This window comes from Aegilops tauschii, chromosome 4 (assembly GCF_002575655.3).
Source record: "Aegilops tauschii subsp. strangulata cultivar AL8/78 chromosome 4, Aet v6.0, whole genome shotgun sequence".
Taxonomy (NCBI): domain Eukaryota; kingdom Viridiplantae; phylum Streptophyta; class Magnoliopsida; order Poales; family Poaceae; genus Aegilops; species Aegilops tauschii.
The window spans coordinates 471010778-471031962 of NC_053038.3; the positions used below are offsets into that span (position 1 = coordinate 471010778).

General features: G+C 44.6%; 1 protein-coding gene and 1 pseudogene across 1 annotated transcript; both read right to left on the reverse strand.

The window, feature by feature from the left end:
• Window positions 1-3128, reverse strand: LOC109739875 (cytochrome P450 716A1). The gene is made up of 4 exons (XM_020298952.4): window positions 2547-3128; window positions 925-1366; window positions 629-816; window positions 1-541 (listed from the first exon to the last, which is right to left on the reverse strand). Exons 1-4 carry the CDS (start codon window positions 3051-3053, stop codon window positions 203-205), a joined length of 1476 nt encoding a protein of 491 aa, XP_020154541.1. The 5' UTR covers window positions 3054-3128; the 3' UTR covers window positions 1-202.
• Window positions 3129-19730: 16602 nt separating this feature from the next.
• LOC109739874 (flavonoid O-methyltransferase-like protein Os11g0303600) lies at window positions 19731-20533 on the reverse strand (annotated as a pseudogene).
• Between the last annotated feature and the right edge of the window lie 652 nt (window positions 20534-21185).

Here is a 21185-nt window from a genome sequence, read left to right on the forward strand (position 1 = left end):
TGTGGGGGAATGAAATATATAGCTCATAAGTAGGAGACACATCTTTACATTGTAAAATATTGTAACTAGAAGAGTATCTCACAAGCCCACACATGGAATAGCGTGCCTTTTATGAGAAGCACATATTTACATTGTGAATTCTTACTCTAGTCTTCATAACCTAGACTATGCATGTATCATCATAATTTTGCTCGTCATGGGTTTAACCTGTTTCAGTATCCATAGTGTTGGCTTGGACATTTTTGGCAAGGGGTCTCAACTTGAGTTTAATTGGAAGTCCAAGAACGGGCGTCGGCTTTGGATCCCTCTTGTAGGTTTCCTTTTCACAGGTTATTTTCCACCTGAACTGCCTTACTAGATAGTGCATGGCCACCATAGTTTCTACCCTTGCGAACACATTACCAGGGCACATTCTTGGACCCCCTCCAAATGGCATGTAGCAGTACGGAGGTGCGGATTTCTCAAACCGAGAAGGATTGAATTTGTTAGGCTCATGAAAGAATTGTGAATCCATATGTGTGACACTTTGCGCTGTGAAGACCTGCATGTTCTTATGTTACTTGTCTGTGATAGAGTTCTCGGGACGTATTAAATAAATCATTTATTATGGAATCGTACATGTACTTACTTTCCAGCCTTTTGGGATATGGTAACCCTGGTATTCAATATCTTTGGTAGTTGTTCGGAAGCTCCCAAAAACTGGAGGAATTGTTCTTAGTGTCTCCATTGCCACTTTCCACATATATTTCATCTTTGCAACATGATCCCAAGTTAGAGCATCTTCTGGGTTTTTATTCTGTGCAATCTCATCTTGCTCTGCAGAAGATCAAAAGGCATAAAGATTACATTAATTTCCATGGTGTAGAAGAAATTACCATCGTTTGAATCAAATATGGAAGCAAAGCAGCATAATAATATACAGACCTCTAGTAACTTTGTCAAGGATATCTGGCTCACTAGAGAGGTACCGGATCATGAAGGTGATAAGAGCAGAAGTCGTCTCGTGTGCCCCAACGATGAGGCCCATCGCGTTGTCCACAATGTCTTCCAAAGTGAGGGAGTGGGCACCTTGAGAACGAAGAATGAGCATGTAGCTGATGAAGTCATTATCGGAAGTGGCATTTGCTTCCTGCAACAGTGACTCTTCCCTCTTGTGGGCAATATTTGTGATAGCCTTTCGTATCTTGGCACTTGCAGCCATACCTTTGTTGAACCGGGTGAATGGTATATTCACCGGAAATGATAATATAGCCTTCCCAAGAGTAACAAAATCAGTGCACAGTCCTTTTTTGATGGTAGCTGACTCTTGGCCCAAGACAACCGAACATATGATAGCAAGCGAAAGTCTCCTCACCGTTGGCAGGACCTGTAAAATCATCAACTACTCATTTCAAATTCGCTCTTTAGCTTTTCTTAAATCCATTACGACATTTCTAGAATGCTGTATTTTAACTTTTACAAAAATCTTGTCGCATTTATTTGTTAAAAATTTTCTTGTGAATATCAAAATTATAGAAGTGTATTGCATCACCTTGTGAGATATAAAATTATTTTATGGTGCCCCTCGATATAGTATCATATTGACCCTCTAGCCTTTTACACAAGTAGAAAAATCCCTTCGTCATCTCTTAAGGAGCTAGTATGCTTCATCTATAAATTACCAAATATATCGTCATGCAATTTGAAACAATATAAATTGATAAATGCACGAATAAATACTCCTAATTTATGGGTATTTTCATCATTTTCGTTGTTGCTGGAATACACGACCAGTTATCGAGTGCTTGCTTTTACTCTTCTCAGTTCTTGTCCATAATAAATGGTTACCGGCCAGGGTTTAGATTACTTTTTTTTGTCTACTTTCCAATGCCATTGCTACTTCCCTGGCATTTCTACTTCCAGAAAAATATCTACTCCAGAGAAGAATAAATAACCTAAGGAGAAAAATACATCCCTTCCTCTTTGTAATGCCAGAGAAGATTATTTTTTTGGAAGCTCAGAGAAGAATACTCTATTAGTGAACAGTGTGCAACAAAAACAGTGTATTCTACGATAATGTAGACTGAGCCACCTATATGAGTATATGACATTGTCTCCTAAATACAGTATGTGTTACATTGTTATTTAGGGGGGTTCGAATCAGCTCGGGAAAATGGACCAAATAAGGTGAGCAAAATATGTACTGTACTACCTTCGTCCGGGTTTATTAGGCCCTTTTGTATTTTGGGTCTAAGTTTGACCATGTATTTAACTAAAAATATATAAAGCATATGCTACCCAAAGTATATTGTTGGATTTGTATTTGAAAGAGGTTTTCTATGGTATAGTTTTCGTGACATATAGTTTATATTTTGTTAGTTAAATTCATGGTCAAACTTTGTCTCAAAATGAAAGGGGCCTTAATAAACCCGGACGGAGGGAGTACTTCATATAGGTTTCTTCTTGTTAGTACCACTTCCGTTGAGGAGTATATTTTTGAGGATATGAACCTATAATTTCTGTATGTGAATGAAAGATATACTCGAGCAGTAAGCTTTTGTCCATACCGTTACAGAGTCACGACCGACCCAGTTTAGCTCGATGTGGCTCCTGACCTCATGGTCTATCTTGCAGACGTATCTCCTCACCATTTCTGGCTTCAAGTAACCCTGCAGGGCGCTGCGGACCAGCTTCAGTTCGCTGCCCGTGAGTGCCAGTACCGACCGCCCAACGAGGGCTCTCAGCGCGCGTGTCTGCGTCAAGATGAGTCTGTCGTTGCCGAATATGAAGTGGTTCGCCGCCGGCCCGGCCAGTAGCACCGTCGGCGATCCAAACAACGACATGGTAGAGACCGGGCCGTATTTCTTGATCCGGTCTCTGAACCATTGGTCGTCGGTGTTGCTGCGACAGGCGCGGAGGAGAGAGAAAGTACTGCCGATAGCCGGCACGCCGAGATTACCAGGAGGCAGCTTATAGGCTGAGTAGTAGAGCCTGTAGAAGTTTTTGTAAAGGAGTTGGACAACTGCAGCTACAAGCAACGCAAGTACTGCCCCGAGGAGAATGGAGTAAGCCATAGGAAATTATGGTGAAGCTTTGAGGTTTGGTTGTTGTGTACTCGAAGTTGATATATATGGAAAGGGAACAGATGTCACTCAAGGCTCTATCTGCTTGAAGGGAAGCTGCATAATTAACACGATTTGCACGATGGTAAAAGGAATTCCGTTAGTAACAGACTAATTTTCTTGATCATGTCCTTTTCTTGGTCACAATCTGCTTTAGTTTTACTTTATTTTGAAAGGAATGCGGCAGGGAAGATCCCGAGGTCCCTACAACGATATTTTGAAAAATAAAAGAACTAGGTGATAGCCCAAGCATTGCTACAGGAATTGCTTGTAATATATTTTATTGAGATTTGGTTGTATGGAACATGAATATTTAAGTTACTAACATGAGAATTAAAATGGAAAATACATATGCTTTATTGCATTTGATACTGTATAGTTGTGAGATACTTATGAAATCAAATAGAAAACATTTTTTCATGCAAGATTGCATGTCGTGGTGATCTTTGCTCCATGCATGATTGCATGTTGAGGTGGACCTTTTTGTGAAATAGCTATCATTCGAACTTGCCATGTCCAGTTGTATGATGAACTACTATGTGTTTATTTGTCAACGTTGTGCTGATCTACATTGCATTGGCTTGTATGAATTTGAGGATTTGGATATGAGGTGGTGATTGTGGGGGCACACAAATAGGGGTCGAGCTTCTCCTATCCACGGACACGACCGCAGATATGTCAGGGATCAAAATAGTCCAATCAAGTTGAAGATGCTCTTACAACCTCAAATTTCAGTTGTTTTTTCGTTGATTCGATCTTATGTATCCTTCATGCATCTCCCAACCAGTATTCATGTCAGCTTTTGCTGATATGACTGACCACAAAACTGATGCTATCTCCCGCAAAACACTAGTATGGAGTCTGGGTACATGGGTCAGTTCTTCTATTGTTAGCAAAATCCATACTTATGTTCAAGTTGAAGAAACTTCATCCATGTGGGCATATGGTGGAAAATTCAATGAAAGTGCCTCTATAAAAGTAAGGTACTTAACCTTATAAACTTTGATAAACAAATATAAATATTTTGATTCATTGGATTGTAAAAACGCAGAAAGGAATAGCATAGGATCAGAATGACATGCCTATTCGAACCCTAGAAAAGCACGCATAATTTTTTCATAGTTTGTTGAAACTTAGAAATTGGTTCCTTAGTTCAGAGAGGCGGAGACAGGCCAACATGCCGCAGCTGTTTTCTTTAGATCAGTGGTTTTAATGGCTGCTAGCTGCCCCCGCCACTTGCTAACCATACTGTGTCGCAAATCCCCGTGATTGTCTCCTGTACCAACATGTACAGAATTAAGCTCGAGCACTAAGATCGTCTACCTGCAGCTAGTACTGCTATCTATACTGTGCCGCAGACGTCATGATTGACTCCCGTACCAACATGGACGGTGCAGAATTAAGCTCGAGCATTACTTCTAAGAAAAGCTTGAGCATTACTTGCATGTCGTCGATCGAGCAACCACTCCTCGCTATTCCATGATAGCTCTATTGCTTCTACAGCTTTGACACCGACAAGATATTCTCAAGCCAATCCGCTCTATGCTCGTATTTTCCTATCCATCCGGCCGGCTGTAGCTGTTGGTCGGATGCTTTCGCGGGATGAAAGCATGGTAAAACTTTGACGATTTTTTGTGTCCAGTAGTTTGCACGCCAAACATGCGGACTCAGGTACAGAAAGATGCAAGAAACACAACATGATGGTCCCGTCGATAGCATCACTATTTCACCTTCTCGTGTTCCACATGAAAATTTGGCCGCTTCTTCTTTCCAGCTAACGGAATCTAAATTAAGACTTCGGGACATGTGCATTATTGGACTGGTCTAGTTAGAGCGCGTCCCTATTGATTGTCACTTAGGTAGATAGATTTATAGAATTATATTCCTTTTATGTATAAAAAAAGGACAGGCAACACACATCGATCACTCTTCTTACGAGGTTCTTATAATTGGAGCCTTGTCAGCTTCGAATCCTTCTTCAGATCTGATCGTTCTGTGGTACTGAAACATTAGTCGCCCCTCTGATATTTTGGTTACACTGCACAAAACATTATTTTGGAAGAGAGCAGAGATTCGGTGCCCAGGCTCATATGCACCCACGATGAAGAAAAAAATCAAAACAAATACTAGAAAAATTCCAAAAAAATCAATTTTTTGCATGGTAGATAGTTTGATGCAGGAGGTGGGGTCCAAATATCAGATCATTTGGACATCTGAGTAGCTCTCAGCAAAAAAAGATAAATTTGGGGTTTGTAAAAAAGTTTACTGTTCATTTATTATTCTGACCCAATTTGTTTTTTTTTCTAAAAGCTACTCATATGTCCAAATGATCAGAAATTTAGAGCGCACCTCATGCACAAAATTATCTAGCATAAAAAAATTGGATTTTTTATTTTTTATGAATTTTTTCTTGACTATGTGCACATGAGTCTGGGCTCAGAAATGAATATTCGATTTTGGAAGGATATTTGTAGCATAAATAAATATATTTTTTGTATGAACTAATCCAACAACTTTGGTTACATCCACACTTAGCGTATGGCAAAAGCTTCGTGAAGAGACATCAGATCTTTAACCAAATCTTTTTGTGTACTGCCACCCAAACCGGCTGTCCGTTTAAAGGAAGAATTTAACAATGCAATGTAGATTCAAATTCAACAGATCATTTATTAGCCAATTCCAAAATTGCAAACAATGGCCACATATGACCATGTTAGAAACGAGATCCACGGCAAACATCAGGGAACCATTAATGTTATGTCTGCACCTCAATGCCTTTGTTGACGAAACAAAAACATGTGGTGACAGAATAACACCAATTAGGATTGAGTGGTGTTTCTCGTGGACGTAGTTGGGAATCTAACTATATTTAGCACAGATGCAAACTGCGGTTTATCACGTAGATAAGTTGTAACTTATGCATACCATGGTTAGCTATTTCTGTATTTTCTTAAAAGAAAAGAAAAAAAAAATCCGAACCATGATACTCAAATCGCCATGATTTATCTGGCTTATAAATCTTCAACTTGCTATTGTAGCGTCAGTAAACGACAGAGATTGTGATATGTCGGCGAGATTGGTCCTGCTGGACGGCGGTGTTCAGTTGTCGGCGTGCGAGGCTCTAGAGCTTGGCGTCTCAGGTGCTAGTGGGGAATATCAGGTTGGGAGGCGGCGTGCCTCAGGGGGTTCGCTCTTGGCCGGATCCGGAGGGCTAGATTGGGTCAGTGCAGGCCTACTACCTCGGCTGCGCGACATGTGACGGTGGTGCCTCGGCGTTGCGTTGTGGGAAGGTAGCCCGGGACGTGGTGTTGCCTGCCGTCGGTGATCCCCATCCTTGGCGAGATTTTACTGTGGAGGTTGGATCCAGGTGCGATCTAGGTCTTGGGCTAGGTATTCCTCTAATCGTGGGCCGACATTGGTGATGTTCGATCCTGACCAATGTTGTGTTGCAACACGACGGTCCCGTGCTAGCGTTGTCCATGCCAAGGTGCCTTTTCCGACGGCCTGGTGTCTTGTTGTTAGTGCAGAGTCGGTCTTGGATGCCCGGCGACAGCCCCGGTAGGTGAGGCTGAGCGGTTAGCTCTACGGTGAGCAGCGTTGCAATGGTGGTGGCATCTCTCCTTGGTTGTGTGGATGGTGAGGAGTGGGGTGGAGGGTGATCCCAGTGTTGTCGGTGCTTTTGTGGTGGCGACTCTGTGGTCTTGTTATGGAGTCTTGTTCCAGCAGCAGTGGTCCTTCCCTTGGGTTGGGTTTGTGACCTTGGTACCTCTTGTGACTCCGAGTGAAAGCTCCGCGGTACGGCGCTGTCGGCAATGCTTGTGGGTGTTGAGTCTCTCTTGAAGGTGTCGTCATGGTTCCCCTCCTCGTGCCAGGGCTCCGGATGAAAACCCCAGTCCTTCTTTGCAGCCTACCCAGTGGCAGAACGCTGCATTGTTATCCTCTTGGGGTAATGTGGAGCTCAGGTAACATCAGGTTGCAATATGCCGGCATCTTCGGGCATGGATCCTGAAGTGAAGTTTCTTCAATTCTGGCATGGGGCGATCTTGTTGGTCTCCTACCTTTAAAACATAATAATTTTTAGCGTTCTCAGTCCTCACTATCCGCATGCAGGTCGGCGCTCCACGATTCGAATCTAGAGGGCGTGGCGGCACTCTCAGGTGGTTGCTTGGTTGTGCGCGGCGCGTAACAGTTTAGTGGTTTCTCAAGGAGGCGCATTTGTCATTCCTAGTCTATGGTCTGGGGTACTTATTGTTGGGTGTGACTTCTCGTGTTTTCTTGCTTGGCTTTGAGTTTGTGGCTTCTTCGCTCCTCTCTCTGATGTCGATTTTATTTTAACTTGCTTTGTAAAAGAATTTTCTCATCACCTTGTATCGGTTTGGACATTTTAGCTTTATTTATAAAGTAAGGCAAAAAATTGTTCCGACAATACGTTGCTTATCAAGTTTTGAAGGAGGAAGGGGAATAATTTAGGTATGTGTGAAGATGACGCGAGAGTGAACAAAGAATGAGATAAAGTAACGGACTAATCTAGACCTCAAATAACAGATTGTGTACAATACGTAGATGGTCTGCCAGCTTTAGCCACATGAATTAAGAAAATAAATTAATCCTCGGCACTTACGGCTAAAGCTAGGCACACCATTAATGTGGGAAAAGGTTTAAGTACCATCGCTGGTTTATAATAATAGCATCTTATCTTCTTCTTTTTTAACGAGGAACAATAGCATCTTATCATTTAGCAAAACAGTAGCGACACTGCATATTATTATTTACTTATTTTGCGGGTGGACACTGCATATGGTTGCATGTAATTTTTTTTCTTACATACTACCTCCATTCCTTTATGTAAGATGTATTTGCTTTTTTCAAAAGTCAAACGAGTGCATGTTTTACTGACTTTTAGAAAAATATATCAATATCCACAATATGAAATTTATATCATTCGATCCATCATGAAAACTAGTTTCATATTTTATCTATTAGGTATCACAGGTTTTATTATTTTATTCTATAATTTTGATAAAAATGTAAATAATTAACTTGCACGAAAATCAATACATCTTATATTCTGAAACAAAGGGAGTATATGGTACCAAAGTGACGCCATAGTCCATCTCCATACTGTTGTTCGATGGCTTTATAATTAACGATGGCTATCGCCACGACACTACTTTTTACTGCACATACATAATTACCATTCCTTTCCTAGAAAATGGAAATATATCGTCATCAACTAATGAGATTTTTTTACATGATAATACATGTCTCTTTCATATCATAAAAATTAAATTGCAAGTCACATAAAGACCGACAAAACTGAAAAGATAGCAGAATGTCGCTCAGCTTGACACCAACGCCTGTCACCTGCCTCCGGTACCACCGCAGCAGCTACCAAAGAAAAAAATGTCGGGTCACCTCCTCACTCAAGCTTGACGCGGCTCCATCGCTAATATGCAACTTTACGGACCCCCAAGGTGGCTCACCAAAGATGAAGCCGTTACCGTTGAACGAATCAAACCTGGGCAACACCCCGGACACGCCATCGGACTCCAGATCTGGCACCCCACCACGACTAAGATGCCGAAGGAGAAAACCATACATACCGTCCATTAACCACGAACTCAGCACACGTACCATCTTTCAGATGTCGTTGATGCAGACCACAATCTGCATCCACTAGTAGAAAAAGGGCCTATTGTCCCGGTTGGTAAGGGCCTTTTGTCCCGGTTTTTGAACCGGGACTAAAGGGTCGTTACTAATGCCCTAACCCTTTAGTCCCGGTTCTTACACGAACCGGGACAGATGGGCCTCCACGTGGCTGGTGCGGCGAGTCCAGGCAGGAGGGCCTTTGGTCCCGGTTGGTGGCACTAACCGGGACCAATAGGCATCCACGCGTCAGCATTTCAGGGGCTGGGGTTTTTGTTTTTTTTAAAGGGGGGGGGGGGGGGGTTTGGGGGTTTTGGGGGGTTAATTTAGGTGTTTCATATATTGTGTTAGCTAGCTAATTAATAGAGAGAAGTGTCCTCTCTTATCTCCGTGCTTGGTCGACGCTACGTACTATATACGTATGAAGAGGACTAGACACGCTAGCTAGTAATCAAATGAAGGAAACAGAAGATCGTCATGAACATATGCATACAGAGAGAAGTGATATCGACCACCTCTCCTTCTCCGAGAGATTGGCCGAACAACAATTTCTCGTATATCTATCCGACACTACCGGCTACATATATACAATAATTATCTCTTACAATATAATCTCCTAATTAAATTGTAAGAACACAGGGTCCACATAGTATTCTCTGTTTTCAGCGATCACGTGGTCAAGGAAGAATGCCGCCAATTCCTCTTGAATTGCTCGCATACGATCTAGTGCTAGGAGTTCATCTCGCTTCCGAAAGATCTAATTTGAAGAAGGGGGTCAATACATATATATATGAATAAATGAAACTCAACACAAATGATGGTAATAAAATAAAATTGTGAATATTATTGCTTACGCACTTCATATTGTTCGTCAGAGTAGCCCCGCCCACAGGTCGTGTAGCGGATGGACTCGCAAACGTAGTATCCACAGTAATTATTCCCGGGTTCCTGCCACAACCACTTTACAAGAAATAGAGGTCAATCAAACTGATAAGCAAGCATGCTAAATGGTATTGATGAAACTAGCGCTTGAATCACTAGGAGATGCGCGGAACATGCTACTATAGTACTTACTTTCGGGTGTTTAAATTGCAGCTTCTTGGCAGTCCCGGAGCTTTTTTGGTGAATTTTCTCCAAACCCTGCCAGACAAAGAAAACAATTACTTGATATCAGGAAATGAACAAAGTTGCTGATATGGTGGATAATGATCGATTTAACTTACTTCTCGAGCATTTGAGTCATGTCCGCATAGTCCTGGGGATCTTTTCGTCTCGAGTCTAAGACGGTTACTACTCCCTGCTCAAGCTTAATCTCTAGGAGAATATAGTGAAAGCTGCGCACGCATGCATAAGTCATCAATTACATTACTATAATCTGGACTAATAAGGGAAACCGAATATGCACAAGACAGTAACACTCACTTGAAGTTGTAAGGAAAGAGTATTATATCTTTGTTTTCATTTATTACCAACGATCGTAGCAAGTTGGCCTCGGTATTTTCGGCATGATATTTAACCTCAGTTGCATCTATGAGATTTGTGTTAATGAACCCAATCTCACCGATTTGTCTTTTCTTCAATTCGGCGATCTTCAATCTGCATAATATAGTGAGGATAATTATAAATACATGCAATGAAAGAGCTGACCTATATAGAGAGACTTAATGACAGAAGTAGTACTACTTACAGACAGTAGCAAGTGATCGTTGATTTATCGAGGGCCTTTTGATTGAAAAACTGGAAGAACTCCTCAAATGAAACATTCAACAGTTCAATTCCAACGAGGTCATGCTCCGGTTTAACTCTTAGCGTCAAAGTATTCCTCCCCCCAGACTCTCTGCAGGTTTTCATGTACCAATCATGTAATCTTTGCATCATCATTGTTTGAGATCTTTCATCTTTGACGAGAGGCTTCCCGTAATGGTATTTGTGTTCTTCCACCTCCAAGATATCATAATGTACATCGTCGGGCAGGTAATCTCCAAGATTGCTATAACCGGGCACCATCCTTGGATCATTAGCGACGATGTCGCTAGACACCTTGAGCGGGGGGCACGATTGGTTCGCTTGTTCGCCGAGCTGGGCAATTTTTTTCCCAGCTCGTCGTTCTTTTAACCTTTGATCACTGACACTACTTCCCGACCGCTCCGCTTCGGCAAATGTCTTTGCAATAATGCGCTCATAGTTTCCTTTCGGCGGAGACTTTGGTGGTTTTGTCAGGGCAGCCAGAGTGCGCTTCGCTTTCACCGGATCTACCTTCTCCTCCGGAGGTGGATGTTTATTTGCTTTCACCCCTTCAAAGAAGTTCGTCACTTCGGCTCGCACGATCTTCCTGGTTTCCTCCTCGGTCCTCTCGTATGGTAACTTCTCTGGAGTCTTCAGAGAAGGACCGAATCTGTATTGCCTCCCGCCTCTGGCTGTACTGCTAGACGCCGGCAGAGCAGACGGAGCGGCTGCGACTGTCTTCTTTCCTTGCTTACGAGGCGGAGGAGAAGGACTATGACGCACCAGAGCAGCCGGAGCGGCGGCGGGTCTCTTCCGCCCTTGCTGACGAGGCGGAGAAGGAGGAGGCTGGCTGCTCTGGCACGCCGGCGCAGGCGGAGAAGGAGGCGGAGTGCCGCCACGCGCCGGAGAAGGAGGCTGAGTGCCCTGATCACTCGCCGGAGGAGGAGGAGGCGGAGTGCCGCCACACACCGGAGAAGGAGGCTGAGTGCCTTGATCACTCGCCGGAGGAGGAGGCGGAGTGCCCTTACTCGCCGGAGGCGTCCAGTTCGGAAGGTTGATGAGCTCCTTCCGCCATAGGCATGGAGTCTTCAGAGCAGAACCCAGCCGAGTCTCCCCTTCACCGGTAGGGTGGTCAATCCTGAGGTCCTCAAATCCCTCCGTTATTTCATCCACCATCACCCTAGCATATCCTTCTGGAATCGGCCGGCAGTGGTAGGTTGCGCCGGGTTCAGGAGGTAAAACAGAGCCAACAGCCGCCTTGACTTTGAAGTTCTGTCATTGCGTCATAAGGTGGCAATGTTGAGACTCCGTGATAGCATCCACGGGGTAGCTAGCAGGAGCCTTCAAGACATGCTCCTGCTGAAGCAGCTCGGTGGAAGCCACGCTGCTTCTCCGCTGAGATGGCGGGGTAGCTTCAGGGGTAGTTTCGGCATGTCGATTGCCGTCTCGTTCCTCTAGCGCTTGAACCCTTTCGTGCAGCTTCTGAATTTGGGTCTGCTCCACTTTTTTCCTCCTCTCCTGGCTTTTGTAACCGCCTGCGTCCGGAAAACCAGCCTTCCACGGAACGGAGCCTGGCGTGCCTCGTGTCCATCCAGGGTGCTCAGGATTCCCGAGGGCCATTGTGAGCTCGTCGTTCTCTCTGTCTGGAACGAACGTCCCTTGCTGCGCTGCATCGATATAGTGCTGAAGCCTCTTGACTGGTATTCTCAAAAGCTCGTCCGTCCAAACGCACCTCCCTGATACAGGGTCCAATTTTCCGCCAGCCCCGAAGAACCAAGTCCGGCAACGGTCTGGCCAGTTCATTGTCTCTGGTTCGATCCCTTTATCAAGCAGATCATTCTCAGCCTTGGCCCACTTAGGCCGGGCTTTGAGGTAGCCACCTGACCCCGTGCGATGGTGAAGCTTCTTCTTCGCAGCATTCTTCTTGTTTGTCGCTGACATCTTCTTACTCTTTTCCGATGTCTTGTGAGCCACAAATGCGGGCCAGTGATCTCTGATCTTCTCATACCGGCTGATGAATTCTGGTGTCTCTTCTTTGTCGACAAACGTTTTCAGCTCATTCTTCCACCTCCTGAATAGGTCTGCCATCTTCTTAAGAGCATGAGACTTGATTAATTGCTCTTTAACTAGCTTATCCGGATCCTCCTCTGGCGGTAGGATGAAATTTGCCTTCAGCTCAGTCCAAAGATCATCTTTCTGCATATCATTGACATAAGACACCTCAGGGTCTTCCTTGTTAGGCTTTTACCATTGGTGGATGCTGATCGGGATCTTGTCCCTAACAAGAACCCCGCACTGAGCCGCAAATGCTTCCTTTGTCCGGATGGGTTCAATCGGTTGGCCGTCGCGCGCGATTGCTGTGATCTCAAACCTTTCATCCGAGCGCAACTTTCTCTTCGGGCCTCGTCTCTTTACCGAAGTTGTGCTCGATCCGGAGGGCTAGAAAAAAGAAGAAAGACGAGAGTTAATTAATATGTGTACATACCAAAACAATGAATGCATCAATTAGCTAGTCAGCACAGGCTTAACTAATATATTTACCTGGCCGGACTCTGTTCGGTCCCCGGAGCCGTCACCACGGGCTCCTTCTTGCACCAGCATTGGGTCACCGGAGCCATCATAATCATGTCTTTCCTCCTCCACTCTTCAATCACCGTAGCCTGCTTCTTCACCCTGTTCTTTCAGACCATCATTGTTGTTAAGATACGACAAGATATCACCTCCGGCTAAGATTATGTCCCCCAACACCTCTTCTGCTTCCTCGTCTCGTCTGTGCTTCATTGTTTCTGCAAATATTACAACATGGCAATTATTACACAAACATGACAGCAGGTGGATATATTAGTGCAAACGTAGACCTAGCTTATTCCGGGTTTGGGTGGCCTCGGCAACGCTTCAAGGGTAGGGGCGCGGCGGGAGGGGGTAGGAGACCGACATCGTTTTTTCCTAGGGTTTGGGTGTCCTCGAGAGTTTTGGTCGAGCGAGAGGGCCGGGGGGGGTGCTCCCGTGGTATAAGTTATCACAGTCGAGAGGGGGTATATATATCGACCGCCCATCATGTCGAAATTATTTTGGAATGGAGTTCCCGATAAAAATTAAGAAGAGGAAGTTGAAGATCAAAAAAGTGGAGAAGAAGAAAAAAAGGAGAAGTCTATTTTTTCTTCTTCTCCTCTATTCCTTCTTCTTCTCCTCTTATTTTTCTTCTTAATCCTCTTCTTAGTTCATTCCTTCTTCCTTTCTTCCTAGCTAGATATATAAAACTTTTCTAAAAAATGTTATCGGGGAGGGGGTATCGACCTCCCCTCATGTTGAAATTATCGGGGAGGGGGTATATCGACCCCACCCCCCTCATCATGCATATATAGCTACCACATACATATATACATTGAAAAAAATTACATATATACAACAAAAACATTAATACACATATGAACAAAAAAATACATATACGAACAAAAACATGTTGTGAACAAAAAAATTAATGTAATAAATCTAATAAGAAATTAATCTAATAAAAAACATGCTCTGAACTTACATATAACCACATACATACAAATATACATTTTATATATATGAACAAAAAACTAATCTAATACAAAATAAAAACAGAGCCGGACCGGCGCGGCGGCTCACAGCGGGGGCGTCTGGCGATGGCGACGACGGGGGGTGCTCGATCGGTGCGACGTGGACTCGGTGGAAACACTTTATGAAAATGCGGTGGTGGCCGGCGGTTTTCTTTTCTTTCTTCATGTTTTCCTTTGTTTTTTCTTATATGTTTGTTTTCGTTTTCACTCTACATTTTCGTACATATGAAAAAAAATAAAGTTTCTATACAAAAGTGCACAATTTTTATGAACAAATTACAACATCTAAATTAACTACACATCTAAATAAATATTACTACACATCTGAAATTTTCCTAATCTTAAAACTAAACTAAACATAAACTAAAATAATCTAAAAAACATGTAAAAACATCTAAGTGCACCGCGCAGGGGCGGAGGGGCACGACGGAGGGGCCGGCGCCGGCGCCGGCGGGGCGGGGCGCAGGGGCGCGGGATAGGGGAGGGGCGCGGGAGCAGGCTCGTGCTCACAGGGGGCGGCGAGGCACGGTGGAGCAGGGGCGACGGCGACGGCAGAGGGCGGCGACGGCGACTCGGAGGAGCAGGGGCGTCGGGGCAGAGGGCGAAAGCGGCGGCGACGTTGAGCAGCCTGACGGCGTCGGTGGCGGCGGCGACGGCGACGTCGAGCAGCCTGACGACATCGGTGGCGGCGGCGGCAACGTGAAGCAGGGGCGTCGGGCGGCGACGGCGAGGAGGAGCAGGGGCGTCGGGGGGTGAAGAAGTGATGGATTTGGTCAAAACTGCTAAGTGTTTGCTTATATACAAAGAGCATTGGTACCGGTTGGTGGCACCAACCGGGACCAATGCTACCTTTAGTCCCGGTTGGTGGCACCAACCGGCACTAAAGGGGGGCATTGGTCCCGGTTGGTGCCACTAACCGGGACCAAAGGCACCCTTTAGTCCCGGTTGGTGCCACCAACCGGGACGGAAAGCCTTGCACAACGGCGTGATGGTGGGAGTTTAGTCCCACCTCGCTAGCTGAGAGAGAGCCGCACCTGTTTATAAGGTGCAGTGCGCCTGAGCTGTCGAGCTCCTCTCTAAAGCAGGCTTACGGGCCTAACCTCTCTGTACATGCGTGTGGGCCTACTGGGCCTTCTGTGGGCCTGAATCCTGGCCCATGGATGGGTTTCTAGTCGTATTCAGGCCGTGGTGGCCTAGTAGGTGGCATAAATTTTATTTTTTGCCTGTTTTTTGTTTTCTTTTTTGCTTTATTTATTTTGTTTTGTTTCTACTTACAACAAAAAACTTATTTATATTATTTTATTTTGTTTCTAATTACTTATTTATTTTACTTTATGATAATTCTTTTTGCTATTAAAGTTTCTAACAAAAAAAGTTCTTTATGAAAATTATTTTTGCTTTCAATGATTTTGAACAGAAAATACTTTGATAATTTTAGTTGCATCAATTTTATATAATTTTAGTTTCAATAATACTAGAGGTTGCTTATAATGTTTTGAACAGAAAATACTTTGATAATTTTAGTTTCATAAATTTTATTTATGTTATTAAAGTTTATTTTATTTTGTTTCTACTTATATATTTTATTAAAGTTTATATTATTTTGTTTCTAATTACTTATTTATTTTATCTGTTATTTTTCATGCACCATTTTTCATGCATTTACTGATTATTTTCAGACTTTTTGTGTGTTCAAAATGCACCATTCAAAGCCACATCATTAATTTTCAACCCTTTCTGACTTCATTTGTTATTTTTCATGCATTTATTGATTATTTTGAGCTATAAGACCCTGAAATTGAAAAGCATTTCAAATGAACTCTGAAAAGGTTGAAAGTTGGCATGTTATCATCATTTCATCCACATAGCATGTGCAAGAAAGTTGAGAGGTTACGGCAAAAACTGGATGCACTTCGTGTACAAAACGGACAATGGTATCATACTCGTCTGTTACAAAGTTGGCATGGTATCATCATAATAGTTGCGGGAGAAAGTATTCACTTTTTCTTCGCTTGTGTCATTTGCTTATTGCGCCGTAACCATGGATAATCTTCATCGTTTATCAGGATGCTTGGGTCAGCCTTGACTTTGAAGGGAGGAATTTCATGAAACTTTTCATAATCTTCAGACATGTCTGTCTTGCCCTCCACTCCCACAATGTCCCTTTTTCCTGAAAGAACTATGTGGCGCTTTGGCTCACCGTATGATGTATTCGCTTCCTTATCTTTTCTTTTTCTCGGTCTGGTAGACATGTCCTTCACATAGATAACCTGTGCCACATCATTGGCTAGGACGAATGGTTCGTTAGTGTACCCAAGATTGTTTAGATCCACTGTTGTCATTCCGTACTGTGGGTCTACCTGTACCCCACCTCCTGACAGATTGACCCATTTGCACTTAAACAAAGGGACCTTAAAATCATGTCCGTAGTCAAGTTCCCATATGTCCATTATGTAAACATAATATGTGTCCTTTCCCCTCTCGGTTGCTGCATCAAAGCGGACACCGCTGTTTTGGTTGGTGCTCTTTTGATCTTGGGCGATCGTGTAAAATGTATTCCCATTTATCTCGTATCATTTGTAAGTCAATACAGTCGAAGATGGTCCCCTAGACAACGAGTACAACTCATCACAAACAGTGGTGTCACCTCTGAGACGTGTTTCCAACCAACTGCTGAAAGTCCTGATGTGTTCACATGTAATCCAGTCGTCACACTGCTTCGGGTGTTTGGAGCGCAGACTATTCTTGTGTTCATCGACATACGGGGTCACCAAGGTAGAGTTCTGTAGAACCGTGTAGTGTGCTTGAGACCAAGAATGCCCGTCCCTGCATATTATTGAGTCCGCTCCTAGCGTGCCTTTTCCAGTCAGTCTCCCCTCATACCGCGATTTAGGGAGACCTATCTTCTTAATGCCAGGAATGAAGTCAACACAAAACCCAATGACATCCTCTGTTTGATGGCCCATGGAGATGCTTCCTTCTGGCCTAGCGCGGTTACGGACATATTTCTTTAGGACTCCCATGAACCTCTCAAAGGGGAACATATTGTGTAGAAATACGGGCCCCAGAATGACAATCTCGTCGACTAGATGAACTAGAACGTGCGTCATGATATTGAAGAAGGATGGTGGGAACACCAGCTCGAAACTGACAACACATTGCGCCACATCACTCCTTAGCCTTGGTATGATTTCTGGATCGATCACCTTCTGAGAGATTGCATTGAGGAATGCACATAGCTTCACAATGGCTAATCGGACGTTTTCCGGTAGAAGCCCCCTCAATGCAACCGGAAGCAGTTGCGTCATAATCACGTGGCAGTCATGAGACTTTAGGTTCTGGAACTTTTTCTCTGGCATATTTATTATTCCCTTTATATTCGACGAGAAGCCACTCGGGACCTTCATACTGAGCAGGCATTCAAAGAAGATTTCTTTCTCTTCTTTCGTAAGAGCGTAGCTGGCAGGACCTTCATACTGCTTCGGAGGCATGCCGTCTTTTTCGTGCAAACGTTGCAGGTCCTCCCGTGCCTCAGGTGTATCTTTTGTCTTCCCATACACGCCCAAGAAGCCTAGCAGGTTCACGCAAAGGTTCTTCGTCACGTGCATCACGTCGATTGAAGAGCGGACCTCTAGGTCTTTCCAGTAGGGTAGGCCCCAAAATATAGATTTCTTCTTCCACATGAGTTCGTGTCCCTCAGCGTCATTCGGAACAGCTAGTCCGCCGGGACCCTTTCCAAAGATTACGTGTAAATCATTGACCATAGCAAGTACTGTTGGAAATATGCCCTAGAGGCAATAATAAAATGGTTATTATTTTATTTCCTTGTTCATGATAATTGTCTATTGTTCATGCTATAATTGTATTAACTGGAAACCGTAATACATGTGTGAATACATAGACCACAACATGTCCCTAGTAAGCCTCTAGTTGACTAGCTCGTTGATCAATAGATGGTTATGGTTTCCTGACCATGGACATTGGATGTCATTGATAACGGGATCACATCATTAGGAGAATGATGTGATGGACAAGGCCCAATCCTAAGCATAGCACAAGATCGTGTAGTTCGTTTGCTAAGAGCTTTTCTAATGTCAAGTATCATTTCCTTAGACCATGAGATTGTGCAACTCCCGGATACCGTAGGAATGCTTTGGGTGTACCAAACGTCACAACGTAACTGGGTGGCTATAAAGGTGCATTACAGGTATCTCCGAAAGTGTCTGTTGGGTTGGCACGAATCGAGACTGGGATTTGTCACTCCGTATGACGGAGAGGTATCTCTGGGCCCACTCGGTAATGCATCATCATAATGAGCTCAATGTGACTAAGGAGTTAGTCACGGGATCATGCATTATGGTACGAGTAAAGTGACTTGCCGGTAACGAGATTGAACAAGGTATTGGGATACCGACGATCGAATCTCGGGCAAGTAACATACCGATAGACAAAGGGAATTGTATACGGGATTGATTGAATCTTCGACATCGTGGTTCATCCGATGAGATCATCGAGGAGCATGTGGGAGCCAACATGGGTATCCAGATCCCGCTGTTGGTTATTGACCGGAGAGTCGTCTCGGTCATGTCTGCGTGTCTCCCGAACCCGTAGGGTCTACACACTTAAGGTTCGGTGACGCTAGGGTTATAGAGATATTAGTATGCGGTAACCCGAAAGTTGTTCGGAGTCCCGGATGAGATCCCGGACGTCACGAGGAGTTCCGGAATGGTCCGGAGGTAAAGATTTATATATGGGAAGTCTTATTTTGGTCGCCGGAAAAGTTTCGTGCATTATCGGTATTGTACCGGGAGTGCCGAAAGGGGTCCGGGGGTCCACCAGAGGGGTCCACCTGCCCCGGGGGGGCACATGGGCTGTAGGGGTGTGCGCCTTGGCCTATATGGGCCAAGGGCACCAGCCCCAAGAGGCCCATGCGCCAAGAGATAAGGGAAAGGGAGAGTCCTAAAGGGGGAAGGCACCTCCTAGGTGCCTTGGGGAGGATGGACTCCTCCCTGGCCACACCCTTCCTTGGAGGAAGGGCCAAGGCTGCGCCCCCCTCTCCCTTGGCCCTATATATAGTGGGGGGAGGGAGGGCAGCCATAACCCAAGCCCTGGCACCTCCCTCTCCCTCCCGTGACACATCTCCCTCCTCCCGCAGCGCTTGGCGAAGCCCTGTTGGAATCCCGCTACTTCCACCACCACGCCGTCGTGCTGCTGGATCTCCATCAACCTCTCCTCCCCCCTTGCTGGATCAAGAAGGAGGAGACGTTGCTGCTCCGTACGTGTGTTGAACGCGGAGGTGCCGTCTGTTCGGCGCTAGGATCATCGGTGATTTGGATCACGACGAGTACGACTCCATCAACCCCGTTCTCTTGAACGCTTTCGCTCGCGATCTACAAGGGTATGTAGATGCACTCCTCTCTCTCGTTGCTAGCATCTCCTAGATTGATCTTGGTGTCACGTAGGAAAATTTTGAATTATTGCTACGTTCCCCAACAAGTACGTGATCACCGGTATGCATGGCGGGCTTCTTCCGGTGATCTGCCTCGCCTTTGAAATGCTTGCCTTTCTTTCGACATTGATGGTTGGTCGGAAGAAATTGACGATGGCCCAGGTACACATTCTTCCTGCATTTGTTTTGGAAAATTGTTTTGGAAAAGTTTACAAAGACAACACTTCATACCTTAAGCATCACAGCTTGAGCAGGTGGAATGGTATGGAATAGGTCACTAGCGACATAGTTAACTATACCATCACTTGGGACTTTCTCGATCACCTTCGGAAGGTCCAACACATTGCACTTGATATGCGGGAAGGCCTTGAAAATAGCCCTAGCCGTCGTTCCATCACCACCAAAACAGTCGGTGAGTGACTGCACCCCCTTGAATAAGTCATGGCATTCCCGTAATATGGTGCCGATCCCCAAATGGTCATGGGCAGCCAAAGCTTCATGGAACACCTTGTCTGACTCTGGGTCGAGGAGCGCCATACTCTCCTCGAAGAGTGTGGCACCATGCACATCTTCAAATGGTGATGGCGGTGGTGCAATGTCCTTCTTGAACCAGTCAGCTAGCCCCAAGGTCACCTCTATGTAATGTCTTGAGGTCGTGGCAAGCACAATGGCCTTCTGGCTGGCCTCACCATCAATGAATACACCATCCACCAGGAGGTATGATAGCGGGACGAGGGAGTAGATCCCCTCCTCAGGGGACGCTAAGGCGCCTGATGTGGGCAACAACCGCAAGACACGGCCAAGGTATGGCGTCTTAGATGGTGGGAGGGACAGTGCAGTGACAAGATCAGGCAACTTGTGCCGCCGAGTCGGTGAATCGCAGTAGGGATACCGAGCTGGACGGCGCACCTGAGTGCTATGGCTGTGAGGTGGCACAGGCTATGGCGCCATAGGCCAGCCTGCGCCTGAATCAGCTGGGCGTCCGTAGGGACTGCCATAGTCGGGGCTTGAGCTGCCATTGCGTTGTATATCTCTGAAGGCGGTGTTGTGTATTTGTTAACTGCTTGAGCCAGAGCACCAATATATATATATGTACACCATGCATTTATTATTTTTAGGTAGTACATCTCTACTAGCAATCAACTGCATTGAAAACACGTGGTGTGCCCATTTTGACGCTATCGATGGGGTCATATGTCTTGTTGTTTTAATTAGGAGATCTATCCATAAGTCCCCATTTGGAAATCTTGCTCAAACCCTTGAAGGACCGTATCCAAGATGTCCCATCTTGCATTTACTGTGATTATTTCTAAGGGGATCCTTCAAAATAAAAATCTGAGGTACCATTCAAATTGGAATTGTTTTGTTATTTGAGTTAAATTTATTTTGAAATATAGCTTTCTTTATAAAACTGAAAAATAAAATAAAATGTTGGTACGTATATAACCCTTAATTATGTATCATATAATATGAGTATTCTTGTTGTTTAGTTGGCTTTGTAGTTTTAAATTCTCAAATTGAAATTAAGGACCAATTTGAACTCATATAATAGAAGAATATGGAAACAGTAACCCATCCCTTATTGGTAACCCGTTTGTCCCACTACCGCCAAAACATATGGCATAGTTTTAAATAGTGCGCTATTTCAATGCTACACGGTCGCTATAGCGTTTGGACGGA